This window comes from Natrix helvetica, assembly GCF_964273705.1.
Source record: "Natrix helvetica genome assembly, chromosome: 1".
Taxonomy (NCBI): domain Eukaryota; kingdom Metazoa; phylum Chordata; class Lepidosauria; order Squamata; family Natricidae; genus Natrix; species Natrix helvetica.
The window spans coordinates 242,722,014-242,748,587 of NC_138548.1; the positions used below are offsets into that span (position 1 = coordinate 242,722,014).

The 26,574-nt window shown below is 45.3% G+C and overlaps 1 protein-coding gene and 1 long non-coding RNA gene across 6 annotated transcripts in view; both read right to left on the minus strand.

Moving 5' to 3' along the window:
* Window positions 1-26,574, minus strand: part of PGS1 (phosphatidylglycerophosphate synthase 1) — a 114,610-nt gene that overhangs the window by 49,338 nt on the left and 38,698 nt on the right. For 2 of the 5 annotated variants that reach the window (XM_081936796.1, XM_081936795.1), the window contains exon 1: window positions 3,780-3,962. The exons of 1 other annotated variant lie outside the window; for it this stretch is intronic. In XM_081936796.1, coding sequence (XP_081792922.1) covers window positions 3,780-3,925 — 146 coding nt within the window. In that variant the 5' untranslated portion in view covers window positions 3,926-3,962. Of the gene's footprint in view, window positions 1-2,744; window positions 2,833-3,603; window positions 3,749-3,779; window positions 3,963-26,574 lie in introns of those variants that run through there. 2 more of the 5 variants (XM_081936799.1, XM_081936798.1) reach the window with 2 other exon arrangements.
* On the minus strand, window positions 21,951-26,365 carry LOC309384026. The gene is made up of 3 exons (XR_014173958.1): window positions 26,311-26,365; window positions 22,147-22,284; window positions 21,951-22,028 (listed from the first exon to the last, which is right to left on the minus strand). It is a non-coding gene; the product is annotated as an uncharacterized lncRNA (long non-coding RNA).

Below are 26,574 nucleotides of genomic sequence, written 5' to 3' on the forward strand. Positions count from 1 at the left end.
AAAACCTGGTTCAATGACCATGGGATGTACTGTGCTTGATTGGCCAGCAAACTCGCCTGACCTGAACTCCATAGAGAATCTATGGGGCATTGCCAAGAGAAAGATGAGAGACATGAGACCGAATGCAGAAGAGCTGAAGGCCGCTACTGAAGCATCCTGGTCTTCCATAACACCTCAGCAGTGCCACAGGCTGATAGCTTCCATGCCACGCTGCATTGAGGCAGTAACTGCTGCAAAAGGGGCCCAAACCAAGTACTGAGTACATATGCATGCTTATACTTTTCAGAGGTCTGATATTGTTCTATGTACAATCCTTGTTTTATTGATTGCATGTAATATTCTAATTTTCTGAGATGGTGGATTTGGGGTTTTCACGAGCTGTACGCCATAATCATCACAATTATGACAAATCACGGCCTGAACTATCTTGCTTTGCATGTAATGAGTCTATCTCATATATTAGTTTCAGCTTTTAAGTTGCATTACTGAAATAAATGAACTTTTGCACAATATTCTAATTTTTTGAGTTTTACCTGTATATAGAAAACAAAAAATAAAAAAACTTTATATTAAAAAAAGGAATATTAAAGTTTGGAAATGTAGCAAATTGATATAGCAAGTATCGTTAGCAACAGTGAGTCTTGTAAGACCACTCTGGGAGGAGTTTGACTCTGTTGCCCCCGAGGATTTGGACAGGTTGCGTGGACGGCTGCGGCCCACCACATGTTTAATGGACCCGTGTCCCTCCTGGCTGGTACTGGCATCCTGGGAGGTGACACGAGGCTGGCTTCTGGGCCTGGTGAACGCTTCATTGGGTGAGGGATCCTTACCAACTGCCTTGAAAGAGGCGGTGGTGAGGCCCTTACTCAAGAGGCCTTCACTGGACCCAATGGAGCTGGCTAATTATCGTCCAGTCTCCAACCTTCCTTTTTTAGCGAAGGTTGTTGAGAATGTGGTGGCGCAGCAATTTCCACGACACCTTGATGAATCCGAATATCTAGACCCACGCCAGTCCGGCTTCCGACCCGGACACAGCACAGAGACAGCCTTGGTCGCGCTGGTTGATGATCTCTGGAGGGCCAGAGATAGAGGTTGCTCCTCTATCCTGGTCCTATTAGATCTCTCAGCGGCTTTTGATACCATCGACCATGGTATCCTACTGCGCCGGCTGGAGGGGATGGGAGTCGGAGGCACCGTTTTACGGTGGTTCGGCTCCTACCTCTCCGACCGGTCGCAATGTGTGTTGACGGGGGGGCAGAGGTCGACCCTGAGGTCACTCACTTGTGGGGTGCCGCAGGGATCGGTCCTTTCGCCCCTCCTGTTCAACACATATGTGAAGCCGCTGGGGGAGATCATCCGTGGTTTTGGGGTTGAATACCATCTGTACGCTGATGATACTCAGCTGTACGTTTCAACCCCAAACCACCCCAGTGAGGCTGTCGAAGTGATGTCCCGGTGTTTGGAAGCCGTCGGGGTCTGGATGGGGGACAACAGACTCAAACTCAACCCCTCCAAGACTGAGTGGCTGTGGCTACCGGCACCTCGGTTCAGTCAGCTAATCCCAACGCTGGCCATAGGGGGCGAGCAGCTGCCCCCTGTGGAACGGGCGCGCAATTTGGGCGTCCTCCTAGATGCCCGGCTGTCAATGGATGACCATGTGGCAGCCGTGGCAAGGGGGGCGTTCCACCAGGTTCGCCTGGTGCGCCAATTGCGCCCCCTCCTGGACCGAGATGCCCTACGCACGGTCACTCATGCACTGGTGACGTCTCGCCTGGACTACTGTAATGCTCTCTACATGGGGCTTCCCTTGGGACGCGCCCGAAGACTGCAGCTAGTCCAGAACGCAGCCGTGCGGGCAGTCATGGGGAGTACCAGGTACTCCCATGTAACACCGCTCCTGCGCGAGCTGCACTGGCTGCCTGTGGTCTTTCGGGTGCGTTTCAAGGTTTTGACTACCATCTTTAAAGCGCTCCATGGCATAGGGCCCAGTTATCTGTGGGATCGCGTCCTCCCACATACATCCCAGCGGCCAATTCGCTCTCACAGGGAGGGGCTTCTCCTGGTGCCGTCCGCTAGGCAATGCCAGCGGGCGACGCCAAGGAGTAGGGCCTTCTCTGTGATGGGCCCAACCCTCTGGAATGACCTCCCCCCAGACATTAGAACCACCACCGACTTCCGGCAGAAACTAAAGACTCACCTGTTCCGACTGGCTGGCCTGGCATAATTTCAACGCCTATCTCCTGGCATTTATATTTTTACTGGTTTTTAAGGGGATTATTCTGTAGACTTAATTTTATTGGGTATTGGGATTTTAATGTCTGTTTATTTTAATTATTTATTAGCAATACAGTCCTGCACATCTTTTATCCTCTTCTTATCCATCTATTTTATATTTGTATATGTATACTGTCCATTTAGTAATTTTAATTGTTTTAATTTTGTTCTTTGACATGGACTGTACACCGCCCCGAGTCCCTTTCGGGAGAGGGGGCGGTCTATAAGCGCTAATAAATTGAATTGAATATTAAAATGTGACTATATTCTGAATCTAAATTACTAATAAGTAATTTGACCAATTTACATCAATTAGTAAAAGAATTAAAAGAAGAATCAAAATAAAATATTTCTGAGAGGAAAAAAACTTTCAAAATAATTAAAGTTGTACAAGTCATTTAGGAAAACCTGAAACTAATTTTAAAAAATGCAGATGACTTTGCAGAAGTTTGGACAGTTTTTCTTTTTACCTGTGCAATTCTAATGGTAGGCTTTACACTACATTTATGCTTCCCCTCCTCATTATGAAGGAAACGAGCTCATCCGTTTTCAAAAGTCCTATTGGAGAGGGACCACAAAAAAATCAGCCAAGAACGGCACAAACTGGGCATATTTTAGCACAGCACATTAAGCAAACTAGTCTTGGTAATCAGTTTATGGTTCAATGTATTGTAAGACCACTACCCCTCTCCCCAATGTAGGCTTTATATGTCAGAATAACAGAGTTGGAAGGGACCTTGGAGGTCTTCTAGTCCAAACCCCTGCTCAAGTAGGAGACCCTATATCAGGGGTGAAATCCAGCAGGTTCTGACAGGTTCTGGAAAACCGGTAGCAGAAATTTTGAGTAGTTCGGAGAACTGGCAAATGCCATCTCTGGCTGGCCCCAGTGGGGAGAGAATGGAGATTTTACAGTATCCTTTCCCTGCCACGCCCACCAAGCCATTAAAAAAATGAATTTCACCACTGCCCTATACCATTTTAGACCAATGGCTGTCCAATCTCTTGTTAAAAGCATCCAACGATGGAGACACCTATAACCTCTAAAGGCAAACCGCTCCACCGGATTCACTGTTCTGTCAGTGGATTCCTCCTTATTTCTAGCCTGGATCGATGGAACCCAGGCAAGCAACTTGAACAAATCCGTCTGGAAATCAAGTCCTTTTTCTCCTCTTACATAAAACAATCGTTTCTCAGGCCAGCCTACGGTTGCTTCAGATCAACTTCACCCAACAATCCAGGATGCTCCAAAAGGATAGAACTGCAGCTTCTACCAACAACAGATGCGCAACCCAACATCTGAGGATCGGAGAAGCTGCAAATCCTACACACACTTCGAGGACGCGGCGCCCATTGCAGACTTCCAACTGCATCGGTCCCCACGTGGGTTTCTCCCGACTCGGCCCAAGCCACGGCGTCTCATTGATTTACTGCATCCACTAGGAATGCAGGTGAATTATGAGCAGGCGGAACCGCGCAGGCTTTTAGCCGCTCCTCCTCCTCCTCACCTGCGAGCGCTGCTTTCGCGGCCTCGGCTCAGACGATCCGAGAGCCTGCCCAAAAACGCCGCCAGAGACGGCCTCCCGCGGGGCAAACAATCCAGCAACCGCCGCCAGAGCGCGGGAGCCGCCGCAACTACGGCCGCCGCCGCCATGGAAACACGGCCGCTTCTGTTTCCGGGTGTTGAAGTTCCGCCGGTTCTGCTTCCGGTGGTGGGGGTGGAAAGCTTTGAGACAAAGGCGAAAAGGTGGGGGGGAGCTGAGCGTTAGGATTAGAATTCGGATAACAGAGTTGGGAGGGACCTTGGAGGTCTTCTAGTCCAACCCCCTGCTCAGGCAGAAAGCCCTGAACCCATTTCAGACAAGTGGCTGCCATCTTCTTCAAAATCTTCAGTGACAGAGAGTACCCACAGCTTCTGATTCCAAGACATTCCACTGATTAATTCAGAGGTCTTCAAACTTGGCAACTTTAAGACCTGTGGACTTCAACTCCCAGAATTCTCCAGCCAGAAGCTGGCTGGAGAATTCTGGGAGTTGAAGTCCACAAGACTTAAAGTTGCAAAGTTTGGGAAGCCCTGGATTAATTGTTTCCTAAGTGTCAGGAAATTTCTCTTTAGTTCTAAGTTTCTCTCCTTGATTAGTTGCCACCCACTGCTTCTTGTCCTGCCCTCAGGTGCTTTGGAGAATAGTTTGACTCCCTGTTCTTTGTAGCAACCCCTGAGATATCGGAATACTGCTATCATGTCTCCCCTAGTCCTTCTTTTCATCAAAATAGACATACCCAGTTCGAGCAACCATTCTTTATATGTTTTAGCTTCCAGTCCCCTAATCATCTTTGTTGCTCTTCTCTAGATTCTCAACATCTTTTTTATATGGTGGCGAGACCAAAACTGGATGCAGTATTTCAAATATGATCTCACCAAGGCATTATAAAGTGGTATTAACACTTCACATGATTTTGATTCTATCCCTCTCTTAATGCAGCCTAGGACTGTGTTGACTTTTTTGGCAGCTGCTTGTTCTGACTAGTTCCAACTCGTGTTGTATTTCATCATAAAGCCATGAAGTAGTAGCACTACTAATACTATACAAGATCCAGTCTGGATTAGATATTGAGGCAGATAACAGTAGAGACCCTCAAGTCACCCACCTATTCACTGTCAACCCAACCCAACATATCTGACACATCCTCTTTGAATTCCCGGAGAAAAGATATGCTATAAATCTAACACACATACTGGAATTGGCTTTCATTTTAAGACCATATCTCTGCAACTAACCAAGGGCTAATCTAAGGCTACTTTACTTGAGTTGCAGAAATCAGGAGATAGGCAGCTGACTCTGGGAGAATAAGAGTTGTCTGGATTGTTATAGTCCAAATTTGATAGCTGCAGCCTAATCTTAATTATTGAGTACAGTAAGTCGAAGACAATCTGTATAATTTGGCCCTGAAAAATGTCTAGAGTTGTGCTGTACTGCATTGTACCATACATTTTAAAGATCCAATCTGAGTATTATTACAGATGCTGAGTTGAGGGAATTGAAAACTAAGCAAAATGGTTTTGGTTTTTTTCCCCCCAGTATATTAATTACACACATACAGTAATGATTTCAAAGATTAAGTACATCTCTATGTTTTACAGAACTAAATTGACTGAAATTATAGATTAAATTATAGGAAATTATAATTAAAGTTTTTTAAAATTCATAGTCATTCCCACTTAATTTAATTGTGCTTATTCTTATAAATGCATAGAACATAGCAGTGATAGAAACCCAAGTGGTTTTTTATAATGTTGAATAATGTCAATCAGATAATGAATGGGAGTTGTAGTTCAAAATATCTGGAAACTAGGAATTGCATTTAATCTTGACGTTGAGCATTAAGAAATGAAAATAGGTCAGAATTATTAAAAAGCTTATGAGTACCACAAACCCCTGTACTATCCTCTTCAATGTATGTGGAAGTATTAAACAGAAGCCGTATCTCCAATTTATGAATTGGAAATTCCAAATTAGAAGGTTATGACAAGGCATAAATTGCCATTGTTTGAACTTGTCTATTAGACTGAAGAAAAAAATGATAAAATGTATATTGCATGCTTTTGGAATTACTAGTATTCATTCAGCAAGCATTCATTCAGCAACTGTTCAAAGTTACAGCAGCTCCAAATGAGAGTAACTTACAATTGGTCCACAAAGTTGTGGCTGTTGCAGTACTCCCAAATCAGGTAATCACAATCCAGTCACTCAGTGATCAACTGATTACATCACAGTAAGTCACAGTCACATGATCATAATTTCTGATGTTCCCTACTGGCTCCCAGGAGGCGAACTAAGAAAATCAAATACAAGGCACATGGTTTTTTTTCATTCAGTCAGAGACAAAGAGGGAGAAATTAGAGAACTTAAATCCTTTTGAAATTATACTTACTGTTCCCTCACAATAGGTACATCTGCTATGCAAATAGATTGAGAACTATAAATGGCTTTATTTAATTAGCACTTATGTTCCTCATAAATTGATCCTGTGCGGGTGTCTTCACATATATGTTCCAATATATTAAAGTAGCCCAACAAGAAAAAACAGGAGTCCCCTAAAACATACAGTGTAAGCACTGTAATATTACTATGTAGGTCACACAGGCAGAAAACACTTTTAACCTCACTACACATGGACAGATTCATAATAGTTTCAACTGGGAAACTGTGAGGATTCTAAACCAAGCTAATTCCAAAATGCTCAAGAATTCCTGGTAGTTTGGCATAGACAAATCAGCCATCAATAGATATGAGGTGGGTTGCTGCTGGTTTTACTACAGGTTTGCTTCGTGGGTGTTTTGCGCGTGTGCCATTGCTTCGCTCACATACGTGTGCGCAGTTCAATGTAAATTGTTCCTTGCGCATGCACAGAATAATTTACAGTGAACTGCGCAGGGGCTGTCAATACAAAACAACATGGTGGCGACAGAGGTGAAGAGGGAACCGGTTCGGGGGCATGGCAAGCCTGGGTCGCTGCCAGTTCTGTGACCCAGGCAAAAATGCACTACCGGTTCGGCCGAACCTGGCCAAACCGGGAGCAACCCACCTCTGCAACAGATACATATAAATGAACTATATTTATTTATCATTCAAAAGAGACAAACAAGCTAAGGGGGAAAACAAAAAGACCAGAGCATATCCTCTCCAGCAGCCAATACCCATAGAAGCAGGGTTTAACCCCCTTAAGCAATCAATCAAGCAGAAAACAATAGCCTAATCAAAGAACTGCTAAGGAGAACACTCACACACACTCCACCAAAACAGGCAAGGCAAGCTTCTGTTTATAAATAGGGAACAAACCAGTGGTGGGTTGCTCTTACCGTCGCTACTGGTACACTGATCACAGTCTGTTCGTGCACAAACCAGAAGTGCACTGTGCATGCACCTAAGGAGAGCTACGCACGCATGTGCAATCCACCGCCCCTGCGACAACCAGCTGCTTGTTGGGGCTCGCGCAGGCACCGTACACTGTGCGCTTGCACTTTGCCATTTGCCACAAAAACAGCTGTAGAGCACGGGCAGGCGGACGGGCAGGCAGGCGGGCCAAACGAGCCACCATACCGGTATGCTCTCAGCTGCTCCCAACCACTACTGGTACGGCTGTACCAGGCCGTACCTGCAGCAACCCACCTCTGGAATAAATCCCATGCTCACTAGCACTGATGATGCTACCTAGTCAAATAATGAAACATCTGCAAGCAAACAACCAAGCTCAGAGAGTACCAAGGACTCCATTTGTTCCAGAGGATTCTATGGAGCTTCCTTCTACGTAAGCAATCTCAGGAACCCAACTTTCAAACATAGCTAGAGCAGCCAGATAAACTGTTTCTGTACTGTGCAGCAGCTTGAGTTTCCATTTACTGTATCTTGAAATAGTTCAATAGTTATTTAGAGAGCTTCAGCTGCTTTCCCAGCACCAAGGAATAAAAAACCTTTTACTTTCCGAAAGAAAGGTTTCACCCACAGTCTCCAACAGATATCAGAGCTTTTGAAATCTACTAATCTCCAAATCACTTCTCAAACAAATTAGATCTTTTGTAGAGTGCTAGTCAAAAGATTTTTCCCCCCTGCTGAAACCAGATCTTCTCTCTCCAAAGTCAATTTCTGACTTTGGGACTTTAATGTGACTGTCCCCTATCAGATCAAACAAAGGCAGGAAATCCTGATTTAGGACTGTTATGGGCAGAAAGTCTATAATTCACCCTAAGGCAAACCCATTGAAAATTCCTCAATGCCCTTCATTCTCAAAATATCTTTCTGCTGTATGCCCACAGGCAATTGACAAAAACAAATGACATTCTTTTTAAGGAACGTGCCCTTTCATTTTGTCATTGTGGTTTTCACATCTGGCAGCTGGGCATTAAAATGCAATTGGGAGAACTTTCCATTCAGCTCAAGTGCAGGTTACGAATGTGTATGCAAAACAGTTTTGATGTTTTCATTTCTTTCCCCAAAACATATTTTTTAAAGCAATAACACAAATTAGTATTGCCATCTACAATATATTTCTTAAATCTAAATACTTTAAAAGTGAATTTGCCTTTTTATTTTAAAATATTGATTTTCAAATCTTTTCTTTTAAAATACCATGATCTGAGGTTAAACATGAGGAACTTCCTCCTTATATAAGACTATAAAAGACAAGAAGAAAAAACAACTTATTTAGTTTAACAAGGAATTTGACCAAAAGATTTCTTAAAATGGAAGATAGTAAACAAATGGGTTAAGTTAGTTTAGCATTCTCTCCCTTTCAGTTGAAGCCACAGGTTAGCTAAAGAGAAAGCAAAGGTTAATAACCTGCTCCCCTAAGATCTCCTTAATATGCTTCAAAGTCCTTCCCTCAAGAAACCTTCCAATGAGTTAACTGTCCCCACTGTGGTTGGGTAGGGTCTTCCCACTATAAAGCTTTGCCTCAGAAAAATTCCAGCTTTCACTAGAGGAGAACAAATCACCCCAGGGATTTTGCTGTTGAGGAGAGCAAACCATCACTGCTCTGGCAAAACAGATTTCCAGCTGCTATGTGGCAGAATATGCCTTCTCTAATTGGCTGAGTGTGCTGCACATACATGGGACAGTCTCAGAAGCAGAGGTGAGCAGAGATGGGATAGATACTGAACCTTTGGAAGGGATCGAGATTCCTTATCATGTTCCTCTTGGCAAGTCCTTAACAGTAGTTTATTTTAGAACCGTATCAAAATAGAAACCCAAGTAAAAACTTGATGAAACTATATTTGGTTTCTCATATTCTACACAGGGCTGAGGATTTATGGAGTTATCCCTAAAATATAACACATAGCGCTTTTTATGAAAACACCTGCTTTACTTGCAATTTCTGAATATCACACAGTGGGATTCCTGAGGCAAAGGGCATACAGGTAGTGTCAATGTCATTAAGAGAGTTAAAAAAATTAAAATCCTCCTGAGTAGAAATGCTCGGTCTAAGCTGGTGGCAATTAACCAGATGTTTCTATGGTGTAGGAATGAAAATGGCAACTCCACATAAAAAAGACAAATTCCATGCAGGGCTTCATTAGAAAATAGATATATTAACTGGGCTCATATCTTGTGCTAAATCATAGCTAGGTTTGCATGAGTTTGGTTTTGTAGGTTATTTAAACTCAAACATTACTGAGTTTAAATTTTTCATGGCCAAAAATTGTCAATGTCACCAAATTTTGCTAGCATGGTGCTGGCTGATTGTGAGGGAGATAAGAATGGGCCTGGCCTATAATAAGAGAGACAGTTAACCTAACCTATGATAATAGAGGCATCTGTTTTCTTGGCACAGGTTACATCATGAAGAATAAAATGGTGTTGGAAGAAATGTCCTTCTGGGTTCGGCTCCAAGTGGGGAAAAAGACACTGGAGACATGGAGGCTGCTTGGAAAGATGGTTTTAATGGTGGACAGGACCGCATGGCTTGAGTCCTGAACAGAAAAGGTTATCACATGCTTCAATGTTGGTGGAGAAGAAGAGAAGGCAAAGGAAGAGAAGAGGGGTGAAGAAGGGCTTGCAGGGCTTTTTATAATCTGTTCTGCCCCACCTATCTGTTGCCTGTTCCTGTGTAAGAAATGTATTCTGATTGGTTGCCAGACTCCCATGGGCCCGGGCAAGGGCAACCCTCTAGGCTGAGTTTTGAATCGAGGTTTGGTTGAGTTCTCAGATGCCATGTGGTCAGTTGAGTAAAAGGCAATATTATCCTGCCTTAATCCCATCACTCTGGAGTTGAAGAGGAGAACTCTTTATTATGTAAAGTGGACTAGCTTGGCCTTCTTAATGGCCCATTGACAAAGTGGGATGGGCCGGAAGCTGCAGGAATTTACTTTGTGTTTAAAATGTGTTTCTCCCTTTTTCACATCCAGGAAAATATAATATTCTGCCTTTTCAATATTTCCTAGGACCGTGATGGCGAACCTATGGCATGCGTGCCACAAGTGGCACGCGGAGCCATTTGTCAGGGCACGCGAGGTGCTGCCCTGTCAGCTGGCCAGCGCGCATGCGCGCGCTGGCCAGCTGAGTTCACCTTTTTAGAAGCTATTTTTCGGCTTCCCCAGGCTCCAGAGGCTTTATAGGAGCCTGGGGAGGGCGAGAAGAGCCTCCCCCCCACGGAGGCCCTCCGGAAGCTTCATGAGCTTCCGTGAAGCCTCCGGAGCGTAAAAAACCGGCCTTACGGGCAAACCGGAAATTCGGGAACGGACTTCCGGTTTGCTCAGAGGGTCATTTTGAGCGCTCCAAAGGCATCTGGGACCATCCGGAGGCTTCCCTGAAGCCTTCGGAACGCTTAAAACCACCCTCCGAGCAAACCGGAAGTGACTTACGGGTTGCTCGGAGGGTCGTTTTAAGCACTTCAAAGGCATCAGGGAAGCCTCGGACGGTCCCTGAAGCCTTCGGAGCACTTAAAGCCACCCGAGCAAACCGGAAGTTACTTCCGGGTTGCTCGGAGGGTCGTTTTAAGCGCTCCGAAGGCATCAGGGAAGCCTCGGACGGTCCCTGAAGCCTTCGGAGCGCTTAAAACCACCCTCCGAGCAAACCTGAAGTGACTTCCGGGTTGCTCGGAGGGTCGTTTTAAGCGCTCCGAAGGCATCAGGGAAGCCTCGGACGGTCCCTGAAGCCTTCGGAACGCTTAAAACGACCCTCTGAGCAACCCGGAAGTCACTTCCGGTTTGCTCGGAGGGTGGTTTTCAGCGTTCCGAAGGCTTCAGGGACGGTCCCTGAAGCCTCCGGGGTGGGTGGGGGAGGCTCTTTTCGCCCTCCCCAGGCTCCTATAAAGCCCCTGGAGCCTGGGGAGGGCAAAAAAAATGTAAAAATGGGGGGGTCGCGCATTGCATTATGGGTGCAGCACGCCCGCCCTTGACCCCCCTGCGCTCCCCCCATTTGTGGCACGCGAGCCAAAAAAGGTTTGCCATCACTGTCCTAGGATATTTCATTTTTTCTGGGAGAGGTGATAAATTCCAACAATCCCTCCTTTTTTTTTTCAAAACATGTGAGTGGAACGCACATGTTCTTGACAAAAGATCAAAATTGGTCATATCAAGGAAACTTAATTTTTCTGATGGGAAGGCATTGAGAGACAGCAGAAGGATCCCTTCAGTGGCTCCCAGAGAGCTTTCAACCATGAAGGTCTAGCAACCAGGGCACAATTGTTGGAAAGAAATTTACAATATCCAATTTACCATGCCAATTATTTTCAGATGTTTGATATCACTTTCTGTGAGCTTCCAGACAGGTTACAAGCAAGCAGAAGTCCCAAAATTCTTCACAGCCATGCTTTTCCTTTAAGTTACAGGCTGCCCATTTCAAAGGGATGATTCTAGAACCTGCCCTAGCTTTTATTTTAATGAGGCCAAATTGAGTTTAGCTAGTGTGCAATACAAGCTATTTAGTATTTTTTTTAAAAAAAATTACACACAATGAGCCCAGAGACCACCAGTGCAACATGTCCTGCTATACTGGGCAACTGGGCAGCATCATTTTTTTTTGAGTCACAGTCAGGGTTTGAGTTTTGAAGATCCTTTCTGCTACTCTTCAAGTGGGGGAATTGCCTGAGGGGAATTGACCCTCCCCCATGGGATTAAAAGGGAGATATCACTGCTTAGGCTTTTGTGCAAAGGCAAAAATCAACCTAGGAAAAACTTTGTGTGGAGTTAAGTCAAGGAGATAGTTTCAATCTAATTCTGAATGGGGCCTCTCTCTCTCTCTCTCTCTCTCTTTTGTGTGTGTGTGTGTGTGTGTGCTTCTACAATACAGAAAATACAGATATTTTGGATAAATTTCCCTCCCACCAGCCAGAAATCTAAGGTGTTCAGATCTTGCTGTGCCAGCCACTCTCAAATACAATTCTTACATGAATACATTACTGATTACAATATAAATGAGATAAGAAAAGAAAGCTTACAATGAGGCAAAGAAAGAAAACTTTACAATCAATTTTCACCCTCCCCCATAGTCTTTACAGCTGTCTTCTGGGGATAGAAGAGAGACTTTTGGTCTTTACTTCTTCATCTCCTTCAGGGTTCTTTCATGTCTGCTAGGATGGCATGCTTGATTTGGTGGTAAGGCTGGTGAGTTAGGCTTCACTCTGGTTGCTGGACATTCAGTGGAGGACTAGATCCAAACCCAAGTCCTGGCTCAAATGGATGGAGGGTCTCCTCTAGAGGCATCTGGATCCATGTGCTCTGCTCATTGTGCAGGGCTGAAAGACATGAGAACAAGGTCCCCTCCCCCACAGAAAAGGCATTGTTGGAGGATTAGAGGTAAGGGAGGGGCGTGGGGGGGGTAGATAGCTTGCAGGCAGAGTTTGAAAAATAAAACCATTTACTAAACAGATAAACTGGTAACATTATGGGAATATCACAGATGAGAAATGGGGTCTGAATTCACATGCTTCAGGAAAGAAATGAACAGGTAAAATCATTTAAACACACAAATGCAAGGATGAAAACTTTTCTTGTAAATGAACTTAAAACATTTCCTGGGTTGCTACTTTAAGGTATAGGGAAGGAAGGAAGGAAAAAAAACTTCTCTGTACTCTGTTTCTGCTGGCCAAACAGACGCAAAGTAAAGACCCCCTCCATCTTCACTCAGTTTTCTGGGCCCAACAAACTGAGCGAAGGCAATTTCTGCCAGTTTACTCTTTTCTTTCTTTGAACACTTTAAAATTCTTGTCTTTTGGGTTGGAAACATCTTAGTTACAATTACCTTGAGGGTGCACAAAGACTTAGACATACACACACAGAGACAAAGAGGGGATAACAAAACTCATGAGTTTCACAAACAAAATCATTCCCACCATAAATCTCAGTTAAATTGGGGAAGGCACAAATCTTAACAAACAAACCACGTGGTTACATAGAAGACAGAGAAAGAGACAGACAAGAGAAAAAAAGAAATCCCACCATTTTCCCTTTTCTTTTAAGTACCTTTTTAGCCAAATTAGTTTTTCCTGTATCATCTTTCAGCAAAGCCCATTTTTCTACAATCTGTTTTGCTTTCCTTTTTTTTCATTCCGGCCAGGACAGGCATCTGCCTTTTCGTCCCAGGCCCCCAACAGTTCCCCTAGGGGGGTTTCCGTGGCCACCCGCGAGCTACTGCTTCCCATGATCCCGTTCAGATGTGGGCTCACTTCGTCCTAGCCGGGTTTGCCACTTCGTATTCCCCGCTTCAATTTTGTATCCTTAGAGGACTTTCGCACCCTTTTGAAGGGACTTTTGTTTGCCCTTCGGAGGGACTATGTGTGCCCTTCGGAGGGACTTTTTTCTGTGTGCCCTTCGGAAGGACTTTTTCGCGTTCCTCACCGCAGGAACCTTCTCTCTATTCGTGCCCTTTCACGCAGGGACTTTTCTTACAGTTTCAAGTCTTGGGGAAAGACCCGGAGGACCAACCGCACAGTTACCCAGGAGGGGTTCTGTCATCAGTGGGTATGCGTACCTCCATTTTTTTCCTTTCTCTACCTTTCTTATGGGCTTTGGCTTTTTTCTCTCACAGGACAAAAACAGCAGCAACAACAAAAAATAAAAAATTCATTCACTTTTCCATCCATTTTCACACACACTAGTCACACACATGCAGGCATACACACATTTCCCACGCTTTAAAATTAAATTTTAGAGAATTAAAATTTAGAGGTACTCACCTTCTTTCCAGGCAGCCTTTGAGCTCAAACTCAAAACCCCTTTAAAGCCTAGGTCGCCAATTGTTGGAAGAAATGTCCTTCTGGGTTCGGCTCCAAGTGGGGAAAAAGACACTGGAGACATGGAGGCTACTTGGAAAGATGGTTTTAATGGTGGACAGGACCGCATGGCTTGTGTCCTGAACAGAAAAGGTGATCACATGCTTCAATGTTGGTGGAGAAGAAGAGAAGGGAAGAGGGGTGAAGAAGGGAGAACCTACAAATTTTTGCCGCTCTAAATCCCACCACAGGGCTTACACATCCCCGGGTCTGTACCCACCTCCCCCGCCACACTGGCGTAAATGCCGGCAATGTGAGTGGGAGGAAAGGCCCCAAGAACGGTGCACCCACTGTCTGCAGTGCGGGGAGGAAGGACACCTAAAACGAGATTGTAGACAAAACCCGGCAAACCAACCACGCCGGGCCCGACCTAGAGCACCCTTGCAAAGGGCCCGCCCAGGTAACCGAGGAGAATGGAGGCAGAACTACATGCACACACAGGATTCAGGGAGGGATAGGGATCAATCACCCTTATGACTAGCGGTGAACGCCATGGACTTTTCGGCTACCTTTTGTGGATTGGCCATTCCCTTAAGGAACGGCCCCAGAGGGGAACCCATTATATCCCTCTGGATAGGGGGAAAGCAGTATGAGTGCCTAGTGGACACAGGAGCAACCTCCTCACTAATAACAACACCCCCAACAAAAAACTCGATCGCACAAGGGGTCCGCGATGAAATAATGGGGGTAGGAGGAAGGACCATCCCAGTAGAATTCACAAAGGAAATTCCAGTTGATGTAGGTCCTCTAGCCCTAAAACATTCCTTTACAATCTGTACTCAATCTCCCCTCTCCCTACTGGGTAGAGACCTCCTGTGTAAAATGGGGGCCACTATTAAATGTGGAAAGGACGGTTTGCTACTAGATATCCCGACAAAGAACGTCCATATGGTAGTCACCAAGGCCACCTCCCTGCCTAATGACCTTAATAGTCTACCCTCCTCCCTATGGGACTGGGACGCCATGGAAGTAGGATTGTTAAAAATAGCGGTAAAACCTGAGGCCCCACCTTACGCCCCGCAGTATAAAATCCAGACTGAAGCCATCCAGCCCATAAGAAAGTTAATAAAGGCTTATCTAGAGCAAGGAGTCCTCCGCAAGTGCACCTCCCCATGTAACACTCCAATCTTCCCTGTAAAGAAACAGAAATTAGACCGGGAAGGGAACCCTATTTTCAGATTCGTACATGACTTACGCCTAATCAATAAACATGTGATACCCCGGGCTCCGGTAGTACCCAATTCTGCAATCATAGTCACGGAAGTACCGGCTTGGGCACAATATTTTACAGTCATAGACCTGTACTCTGCCTTCTTTAGTATCCCGGTACATCAGACCTCCCAATACCTTTTTGCCTTCACTTGGGAAGACCAACAGTACACGTGGACTCGCTTGCCACAAGGCTACACGGAGTCACCCACCTTATTCTCCCAGATCTTAAAAACGGACCTTTCTTCCATATCACTCCCACACAACTCGACCTTAATACAATATGTAGATGATTTATTGCTGGCATCAGAAACAGAGGAGGCCTGTAAAATGGACACAATACATCTCCTGCAAGCTCTAGCACAGTGTTTTTCAACCACTGTTCCGCGGCACACTAGTGTGCCGCGAGATGTTGCCTGGTGTGCCGTGGGAAAATCTTGAATCTTGAAGGGAAGAGGGAAGAGGGAAGAGGGAAGAGGGAAGCCACCGGGGAAACTACGAATCCCAGCATGCCGCGGCCTCCCCCCTCCCCGCCTGCCTGGCCGTCTTGGCACAGGGGAGCGATCCAGTAGCAGCGGGGAGAGGGGGGCGTCAGGGCGGCGGGAGGGGCAGGGAGGGACCGCAGCCAAGTGCCTCCGCCTTCTCACCCGGGCAAGAGGCTTGCAGGGCTGACGACGGGAGGCGGGATCCGGAGGCTGGGCTGCCACCACCGCGGGGGCTGCTGCGGACGGAGCTCCGGTAAGCCGAGGCAGGCCCGCGACCGCGCCTGAGGACGCCTTCGCTGTGGGCTGGAGCGCCCCACGGGGGCTGGGGGCGGCGCTGCTCTGTGGCGGTGGAGGGAGCCAGCAGCGGTCGAGCGGCCCGGAGCCCCCGCCGGAGCTGGGCGGCCGATAAGCAGGTGAGCCCAGCGCCAGGCAAACCGCACCCCCCCACGCGCCCAGGTAACTGTCCCTGGCCGCCCCGCCCCCCGTTTTGTATATATAGACTTTATATATAGTCAATATAGGCACAGAGTTAAATTTTTTAACATTTTCTAATGGTGGTGTGCCTCGTGATTTTTTTCATGAAACAAGTGTGCCTTTGCCCAAAAAAGGTTGAAAAACACTGCTCTAGCAGATAGAGGGCACAAAGCGTCACCCACTAAGTTACAATATCTACAACGAGAGGTGACCTATTTGGGGTACATCATAGCACCCAGCATAAGGAGACTAGCCCCCAGCAGAGTGCAGACCATTTTGAACATGAAACCTCCACACACAAAGAGGCAAATCAGAGCCCTACTGGGCGTACTGGGTTTCTGCCGCCCATGGATTCCATCATTCGGGGAATTAGCAAAACCCTTAATACAATTAACGGAAAAGGCTATGCCCGACCCCATTGAATGGACCAACTCCTTAGACCAAACTCTAAAAGAAATTAAACAGACATTAGCCTCGGCCCCAGCACTGGGACTTCCAGACTACAATAAACCCTTTACATTATTCATTCATGAAAACAGGGGAGTAGCTTCAGGAGTTTTAACACAAACATTTGGCCCCGCGCAACGTCCAGTCGCCTACTACTCAGTAATCCAAGACCCGGTAGCTCAAGGAGCTGTACCATGCCTTAGAGCAGTGGCAGCAACAGTAGAAATTGTAAGAAAGTCAAAAGACATAGTCCTGGGACACCCGCTGCTTTTAAAAGTACCTCGCGAAGTCTTTGCGCTTCTGTTAAAATCACAAACGCAAGCCTTCATACACCAGCGCCTAGCACGATATGAGGCCGAATTATTTACAATGGATCACATAACATTTGAAAGGTGTTCCACCCTGAACCCAGCCACCTTACTCCCGACAGAACAGCAGGGCAACTTGCACGATTGCCTCCACCTGATTCACGATGCTAAATCCCCACGCCCCGATCTAACCGATACCCCACTCCTAAACCCAGACATGGAACTATATACAGATGGCTCATCTTACATGTATAACGGGAAGAGGGTAGCAGGAGCCGCCGTTGTTTCTCTACATGAAATTATTTGGGCTTCCCCTCTCCCCCCCTCCCATAGCGCCCAAGCGGCCGAGCTCATAGCATTAACAAAAGCTTGCGAAGCCGCTAGGAACCAGTCTGTAAACATTTACACCGACTCCAAGTATGCTTTTGGAGTCTGCCACGCCACAGGTACCCTATGGAAACAGCGGGGGTTTCTCACGTCGGCTGGCCAATGCATAGCCCACGCCACCTTGGTCTCTGACCTATTAAACGCCATTAAATTACCACACTCCATAGCTGTCATCCACTGTAGAGCCCACCTAACAGATAACTCCTTGACCACAAAGAGCAACAGATATGCGGATGAAACGGCAAAATGGGCGGCTACCGAACCTCTCCCTCAAAATATGACAGCAGTAGCAATACAAGCCACCCCAACCATCCCTTATGCCGATTTCCTGGAGAATGGAGAGGCAGAAATATGGAAGGAGACATTGGGTGCAGTTTTTAGGGATGGGTTCTGGAGGGTGCTGGATGGCAAGCCATTAGCCCCACGACGCCTCTTACAATTAATCTGCCAGAGGCTACAGACAAAAGGCCACTGTGGGATGCAAGCGATAGTAGACGCCGCCAGAAGAGTATGGCACGCACCAGGGATCTATAGCGAAGCCACTAGGGTGACTAGCACCTGTCAGACTTGTCAAGCCAATAATAGTTCATCTAGAAAAAGCATTCATGAAGGCGGTAGACCCTGGGCACAGAGACCATTCGAAAAAATACAAATGGACTACATACAATTACCCAAAGCAGATGGATACCAATATGCCCTTGTATGCTGGGATCAGCTCACACACTGGGTAGAAGCTTTCCCCTGCCGCCACGCAACAGCCTTAGAGACAGCGAGGCACCTCATCAATGACATTATACCAAGATTTGGGGTACCTACAGTCATAGACATGGATCGGGGAAAACATTTTGTAGCACAAGTCCTAGATCACATAGTCCAAGCCCTAGGTATTACCCAGAACCTTCACTGCCCGTATTCACCTTCCTCCTCGGGAGGAACTGAACAATCTAATAGGGAAATTAAGACCCTGCTGGGGAAACTTTGCCAGGAAACGCATCTCTCATGGCCTAAAGTATTGCCTATTGAACTATTTCATATCAGGACTAGACCACAGCAAGACATCGGACTCTCCCCGTTTGAAATACTTTTCGGACGACCACCTGATACCTTAAAAGGTCTAGACCCACACTCCCTGAGCTTAGAGAGGGGGGATATGGTATTATGCTCTTTCAGCCCTGCATAACAGACTCCAGACTCTGTGGACACAGAGCGCCCTGACTCAGACGCTACCCCTGGAGGAAAACCTGCATTCATACGAACCAGGCAGCTGGGTGTGGATAAAGCACTTTACCAGAACGACGTCATTACAACCCAGCTGGACAGACCCTACCAAGTCTTGCTGACTACACAAACAGCTGTAAAGGTTGTGGAAAAAGACTCCTGGATTCATTGGACTCATGTCAAGCCCGCGGTTATAGACCACAGTGCCGACATCCCACCGATTAAGCTGAAACGGAACCCGGAAACCCAGCAGTAGACTCTAGAGGCCCTCTTCCAAGAGAAGGAACAAGTAAACTGACCTAAAAAGACTTGTTGGTTAAAACTTTAAAAACTTTTCATAACTTTCAAAAAAAAAAGAAGGGGGAGGGGTATTTAGTGGGTATTTAGTTGAAAATGAGAAAAGAGAATATTGGGACAAAGATCTTATGTTGTTGTATAATGTTAACTGTAACTCGAGTAACTGCATTTTTAGAACCAAACCTCATCCCAGAGAAAGGAAACATATGGGAATATTTAGCAAGGGAAGTGCTTAACACCACAGACTTCTGCCTAGAGGGGGGGAGCTTAGTAAAATACATTTTAAAAACATGCCTCATGGGGGTGGCAGTGGGACCCCAAGCCATTCACAACGACACTAAGCTTAGGCACATCCCCATCACTCCGTCATACTCAACCATTTATGACTGGGGAAACGTCACCAAGGCTAAAAATTTAGACATGTACACTCTACACATAGCAGCCATTTCATCCTCATCCTGGTGTTTCAGGGTCGAGGGATGCGAGGCCCAAAGAGGGGAAGGTTGCACTAACCTCAACAACACCGACCTCAAATGCAACCACACAGAAAACATTCCCCACTCCTATAGCTACATGAGGCTACCCCACGGATGGCTCATACTATGTGGATTTCACGCCTATTCATATATACCGGCCAACTCTACAGGGGGGCCGTGCACCCTAGGAAAGTTAACCATGCTCATGCCTTCTTTACAGAGGCGACACAAAAGGGCCTTTCACTCCCTAGACTCGGACTGCGAATCTAAAGTATCCCTACTGACAAAAGCTGAATATGTTTCATTGGCGGTATCACTAGTGGGATTGCCAGAGCTAGCAGTGCGAAACTCCAGAAATTTGAATAGCCTGGCATGTACCCTAACAAAAGGTTTAAATTCGACTTCCCATGCGCTGGATGCTTTAAACAGAGAGCTGCGGCAAGTTAGAGAAGCCACCTTGGAAAATCGCGCAGCAATAGACTTCCTATTGCTGAAACATAACTACGGATGCGTGGAATTCAGAGGATTGTGCTGCTTCAACCTAGATCAAAGCTCTGGAGCTGTAGAAAAAGACATCCACCACCTAAAAGAATTGGCTCAGAATATAGGCCAGGACCAACCCTGTATAGACTGGTCCTGGATTTATTCCTTCCACTGGCTAAAAATACTCCTGACAGGAATCGTCATAGTCTGTGTCATAGGAGCCCTCATGTGTTGTCTCTGCCATTGTATTCCCCCTTGTTTAGCCTGCTTAAGGACCTGCCAACCCACTAGGACCTCACGAAAAACAACTAAACATAGCCAAGCAGCCCTCATGATGATCCAGATAGACCGGGACTTTCAAGTATACCCCGATGAGGCACCCAACGACACTGAGGGGGCGAAAATAATTGACACCAATTATTTTGCCCCAGTTCAGAATGAGGGATTGTAGTAAGGTAACAGAAATAACCCAGAGAGCATGCACAGAAACAAATTAATGATACATAGTCAGGGACCATAGCCAGAGAAAAACCACACACGTAACCAGGAAGAGGTTACACTTGGTCACAAAAGAAATAAGATAATAGGATTAGGAAAAGGATAATAGAGTTGGGAAATCCCCGAATCTAGCAATGATAACAAACAGAAAACCAATTACAAGATAACACGAACACCATGACCATTTACATAAAACAGACCTCTTTGTATAAGCGCCCCAAATAAGAGGAAAACATCCTCCTCAGGTTCGATGATAGGATTAACCCAAGGGCGAGATACCGGACGAACGAAACCCAAAGACAAGAGAATCAGTATCAGAACGATCATCCAGAATAAAGGAACTTTTATTCTCATTGAAATTTACACTATAGCCAGGGGCAAGAAAAACTGTATATAAGGAAAAACCAAACTGTATATGGTGCTGCAGACCCGGGAATGATAGAGCTGCGTCTCATCCTTCCCGTTCCTTTTTCCTTCAATAAAGCTCATAACTTTCAGGCGGCTGTCTTCACAAAACTTTCTTCTAAGCGTCGGCAGTGACTCCTGGCTGGGAACGAACCAGGAAACCTTTCTCTTCCAACAATGGCATCACAATACAAGTCTGCTTTTTCTTCAAAAAGTACCATAATCTTATTTCAGTTAGAACATCTAAGCACTACATACCTAATAAGGTAGTTAACACTGTGTTTTAGCCTATTATTCTAGGAAAACCACTGAAAAGATTACTTTACCTGAAATATTGAAAAAAATGTATAATTTATATTCTAATATTCATTTTTCCCATCAGTGCTAATCATTTCTTTAAGACAAGCATTTCTTTGCTCCTCCCTTTGTGTTTGTCTTTTGAGTGTCTTCTGACTTTATGAGAAATATCTCCTTAGGCTTGTTCCCTTTCTCTGAAAAACCATGAACTTGGCAAATAGGCTGCATTGAGTAATAAGGGGGAAAAATGCATGCTTCATTGTGTCAATATCTATTTGGTAAACTGTGGACCTACTAACCCATAGTATAGGACAGCGATGGCGAACCTTTTTTGGCTCGCGTGCCACAAGTGGGGGGAGCGCAGGGGGGTCGTGTGCGGGCGTGCCACACCCATAATGCAACACGCGACACCCCCCCATTTTTACATGCTTTTTTCTCCCTCCCCAGGCTCCAGAGGCTTTATAGGAGCCTGGGGAGGACGAAAAGAGCCTCCCCTGCCCCCCATGGAGGCTTCAGGGACTGTCCGGAGGCTTTCCTGAAGCCTTCGGAACGCTTAAAACGACCCTCAGAGCAACCCGGAAGTCACTTCCGGTTTGCTCGGAGGGTGGTTTTAAGCGCTCCTAAGTCATCAGGGAAGCCTCCGGACAGTCCCTGAAGCCTCCATGGGGGGCAGGGGAGGCTCTTTTCGCTCTCCCCAGGCTCCTATAAAGCCTCTGGAGCCTGGGGAAGGCGAAAAATAGCTTTTAAAAAGGTGAACTCAGCTGGCCAGCGCGCGCATGCGCGCTGGCCAGGTGACAGGGCAGCGCCTCGCGTGCCCTGACAAATGGCTCCGTGTGCCACTTGTGGCACGCGTGCCATAGGTTTGCCATCACTGCTATAGGACATAAACTTGCCCAACAAACAGAGCTTAGCTATGGAGGCAGAGGTGGGAGGATGCTGCTTGAATTTTTGGAACAGAATCTTGCTCTTGCTTCCTCTCATTGGATTTTGAAGCTTAAGAAGGGCTATAAGAATAAACAGGAGGAAGGCAGAGTATTAGATATGTTTGCAGTCTTGATTTGTTTATAAAAATAATAATGGTGGGATATCAATTGAGTAAATAATAAAATAAGCCTGGAGTACCTAGAAAAGGTTTCTCAGCAAATCTGTACTGTGGCTGATTGGTGGAATCTGCTTTAGAATTTGGTTTTCTTTCCATTCCCAATGTGCTCCTGGATGTGCTTCATGCCCCAACATCTAATGGGATGCCCTTAGAACTTCCTTCAAAACAACCACACCATCATTGGTACTCATGTCTAACATTCAGAGTTGCTTAATGTTGCATAACACGAGAGGTCTTAATTCTGCACACCTAAATCTAACTCAGGCACTCTTTCCCCCATGCCTAATTACATCCATACAAAAAAAAAAAGTCTATTGTTAGGTACTCATATCATCCCAGTTCAGACCTTTCCAGAGTGTTTTTAAGGTCTGCTGCTGTAGCAGTCCAGAATAGCACAAAGTAATATATCTGACTAAGATGCAGCTGATAAATAACCCCGTCACAAGGAATGTAGTTATGCTTGAAGTGCCATGGAATTATCTTGGGTTGTTCTGAATATAAATATTGTCCTGAAACGGTGTTTCAAATCTGAATGAAAATTCAGTGGCTGAAGTCACACATTGTGACACAAGTCATTACGGATAACCCTTGTCTTAAATCCATTCATTCAGTGACCAATCAAAGTTAAAACGGCACTGAAAGAAGTGACTTAAGACTAGCCTCCCACAGTCAGGTGATCAAAGGTTGAACCCTTGGCAACTGGCATGTATTTACGAAGGCAGCAGGGTTCTGGCCCTTTGCTACCTTCCCAGCTAATAAAAGCCAAAGTGGAGGTGAGGGTGGTGCCGAAATCACTTAACAACATAGTAAAAAAAAAAAGTTGTAAAATCGGGCACCACTCATTTAACAACTGCCTTATTTAGCCATGGAAATTATAGTCCCAATTGCAGTCGTAAGTCGAAGACTACCTGTACACAATATGTCTTCTTTGAGCTTAGTGCCACATGTCAGCCCTCTTGGTATCTGAATACCTTTCCCTTTAATTAATGGTGTGGCTTTCCAGGGTCTCTGAAAATTGTAAGTGGTAGCTTGATGATAATCATGTTTGATTATGTAAAAAAAAAATACTGTCACTTTTGGAAGTTTTTTGTCTGAATGTAGCAGGGGTGGGTTCCGGATCCTGTTGCAACTGATACAGTGCAACGGGGCCTGGTGTCCACCACATGAACGCATGCACATGCGCAGCGCATGCATGCATATCCTTACCTTTTGCGATGCTCCATGACGTCTCCGCCATGCTCCAGCTGCTCGGCAAGCATTACGCAGACACCGTACGCTTTGTGCGCGTGTGTGGAAGCACTGAAGAGCTCAAATACAGGTGAGGGTGGGCGGGCGGACCCTCTGGAGCACAGTACCAGAACGGTACCCTGTGCTCCTGGCAGGCACCGGTACGCCTGTACCGAGGCGTACCAGTCGTAACCCACCGCTGGAATGCAGATACCTCTAAGATAGTTGCAAAGCAGGACGATGCTCCAGGAAAATTCCACTGTGGTTTTCCAAAGGACAAGCTGAATTCCTGAATCTTTTTTATTTATAGACTATATCTCTTGATTGTCCTCCTTACACTATTTGCACTACTATAATTGTTTGTTAGTACTTAATATCATAAAATATCTAACTATTTCAAAATATGGTATTAGTATGCCTTCCACAAATGGTTTCAAAATAAGGAATCCTGTGTAACTCGTGCTACATTAGGTAGCAAGAATGACATATTAGCCAAACAGTGTCTTTTTTTTTTTTTTTTGCTTCTTCCCTTAGTTTTCCTCTATGCCAGGGGTGTCAAACTGGTGGCCCGTGGGCTGGATGCGTCATGCACAGGCCACACCCGCCCCAGCTCCACAAAGGCAAAAAACGTCACAATATATCACGCGATATCACAGGATGCAATCGAGTTTGAAACCCGTGCTCTATGCTATCATCATTTCTATCACCTGAATGAGAAAGGAGAATTTTTTGAGTAAAGGGAATGTGAAAAGGTCATAAATTAAGGACTTAGCCTGGAGTATATAGTTATAGTACAATTGACCTGGCTACTCTCTCAATCTGATAACACATTCTCTAAATTGAAAGCAGCAGAAAAGAGAAAGTCTCCCCTGTATTGAACTTCATTCCTATTTGACTTCATGATTATGATAATTTAATAGAGAAGTGGCTTATATAGTGATCTGCCTTCCCAATCTAACATGTAAATAAATTCAAAAGCTCATTTAAATTTTTGCAAAATAGACCGTGTAAAATTTCTTCTTCGCAGATGTTTAAATGCAACAAAGGAATTGTAACCAAATGGGTGGGAAGAAGCTGAAAGATTGTAATGGTTTTATTTTGTATATAATCTTTTGTCCCCCAGCATCCCATTTTGCAAACATTCACTTCTGGGGACAGCTGATTGGGGGTATTCTGGGAAGCCGATCCACCTGCCAATCAGCTGCTCGTGCTGAATCAGGCTATGATAATGTGCTGAAGCTGACCAGGCTGTTTGCTAAGGACGCTAGTCATATGAATACCAATGGATGCTGGTAGGCAGAGGCAGAATTTTTTTTCTTATTTTCCTCCCCAAAAACTAATGTGCATCTTATATTCCGAAAAATACAGTATATCAGCAGGCTGCTGTTATATAAAATGGGATGGAGTTTTGATTGGAAAATAGAGCACAGCTCTATTTTAAATGCTATTTTAAACGCTCTATTTTAAACAGCTTTAAATGCTTGAACTGCTGTCACTGCTGATCTCATCAACACTAAATTTCTCCCCAGCTTGAGTTGCTTTAAAATTAAAAGTAATATAATGAAAACATATTTTTAAAGTCAGAAAATTCCAGTACAGATTACTCATGTCGCACTTGCTTTAACCTTTGAACAACGAATTGCGTTTAGGGAAAAGAGTGCTTTGTGATGCCTACCTTACCCCTTTGCCTTCTTTTAGGTACATCGCAAGAGAAGGGATTAGTGTGCCCTTTACTACTTGGACAAAGCATATTGCCATAGATGAACTAACAGGAGGTGCTTCCCATCACCAGCATTTCTGTCTCGAAAATAAGTTTGAAACTCACCCATACTTCTGCTAAATCAGCCTTGAAATACAGAGAATGCATGAAGAATACCATAAACCAATAATTACTCATACTCTTCCCTTCATGCTGATCAACAGGCAAACACAGATTTTCTACCCCTCTCACCTCTCCCTGGTTATCAGCAGTCAGATGTTCTCAGCAACACACACACCCCACACACACACAAAAAGAAGAGAAGGAGATCAGATCCTATCACACAGGCCTTTTAATGTGTGCATTCGGAGGGTGGACAGCCCTACATTCAATATATAAGAAGCACCCAAATTTCAGTCTCTTTTGTGGGGGGAGAGTGTGTCTTATACTTCGAAAAATACAGCATGTAGCAGAATCATACTAGGCTTTGTTTCCTCAGTGGAAGGACAGCAGTTTCAGAAGAAAAAATAAAACTGTAGAGGATCATTAGCTTGTCTCTTATCCCACCTCCATGCATGAAGATTCAATTCATATAGTACGTGGTCCCATACCAGAGGTCTGGTATGAGACTAAGCCCCATGAAAACAGTGGTGTTTACATATCTGGATTCATATAGCGGCTCTGGCAGCATGCACAGTAAATGTCCAGATGGGATGCAATTCAGACATCGTCTGCCACAGACAGGATACCAGATCCACGCTGCAGAAATCTAGATGACCATTAGATAGCAGTCAAGAGATGTGAAAAAACCCAGTCTTTTTAGTGTCATTAATTGGTAGTCTGGAGTTTTGTAACCCAGATCTGTTAGCCCTTAATATGCCTGCTTTAATGCTGTCAACACCTAGTAACAACCATCTCAGATTACGATTCCAGCCTTCCTGTACATCTTCAGCTCTGGCTTATTTATTTAAAACAAGCACCAGAACACCAGGCTTCTTTCATTCCTTTCCTTTAACAGCACCTGGGATGATTCCCCCCCCCCCACTTTCTGCCCTTTGCTTCTCCTCCAGGAAGACTCTAGGCAGCATCTTATTGTTTGCATTTTGGAGCAGCTGCTATTGCAGCTTCACTTCCCAGAACTGCTTGCTGGTGTTTGTTCCTGAGTGCTCATGGGCAGCTGCTATGGGGCAAGGAAAACTCCCTCCCTGTATTGCAGCATATACAATAAGACGCCGCTTATTCCCAAGTTCAGACTTACCATATCTGCGATCCCCTCTCGCTGGGAAAAGAGATAAAGGAGACTTACAGTGGAGTTCTGAGGCTGGAACCATTCAGGCATGTTAGGAACACCTGCCAAGAACTCCACTCTAACATACAATAATGAGGACTTGTCAGGCAACCAGTACTGAGCACAGAGAAATACAGGGAAGATGGGGGCCACATTATTTTCTGCCAAATAATTCTGCATAAGAAACAGAACGATTGCTATAATAATTCAATGTGTATTTGCAGTTTTAGCACT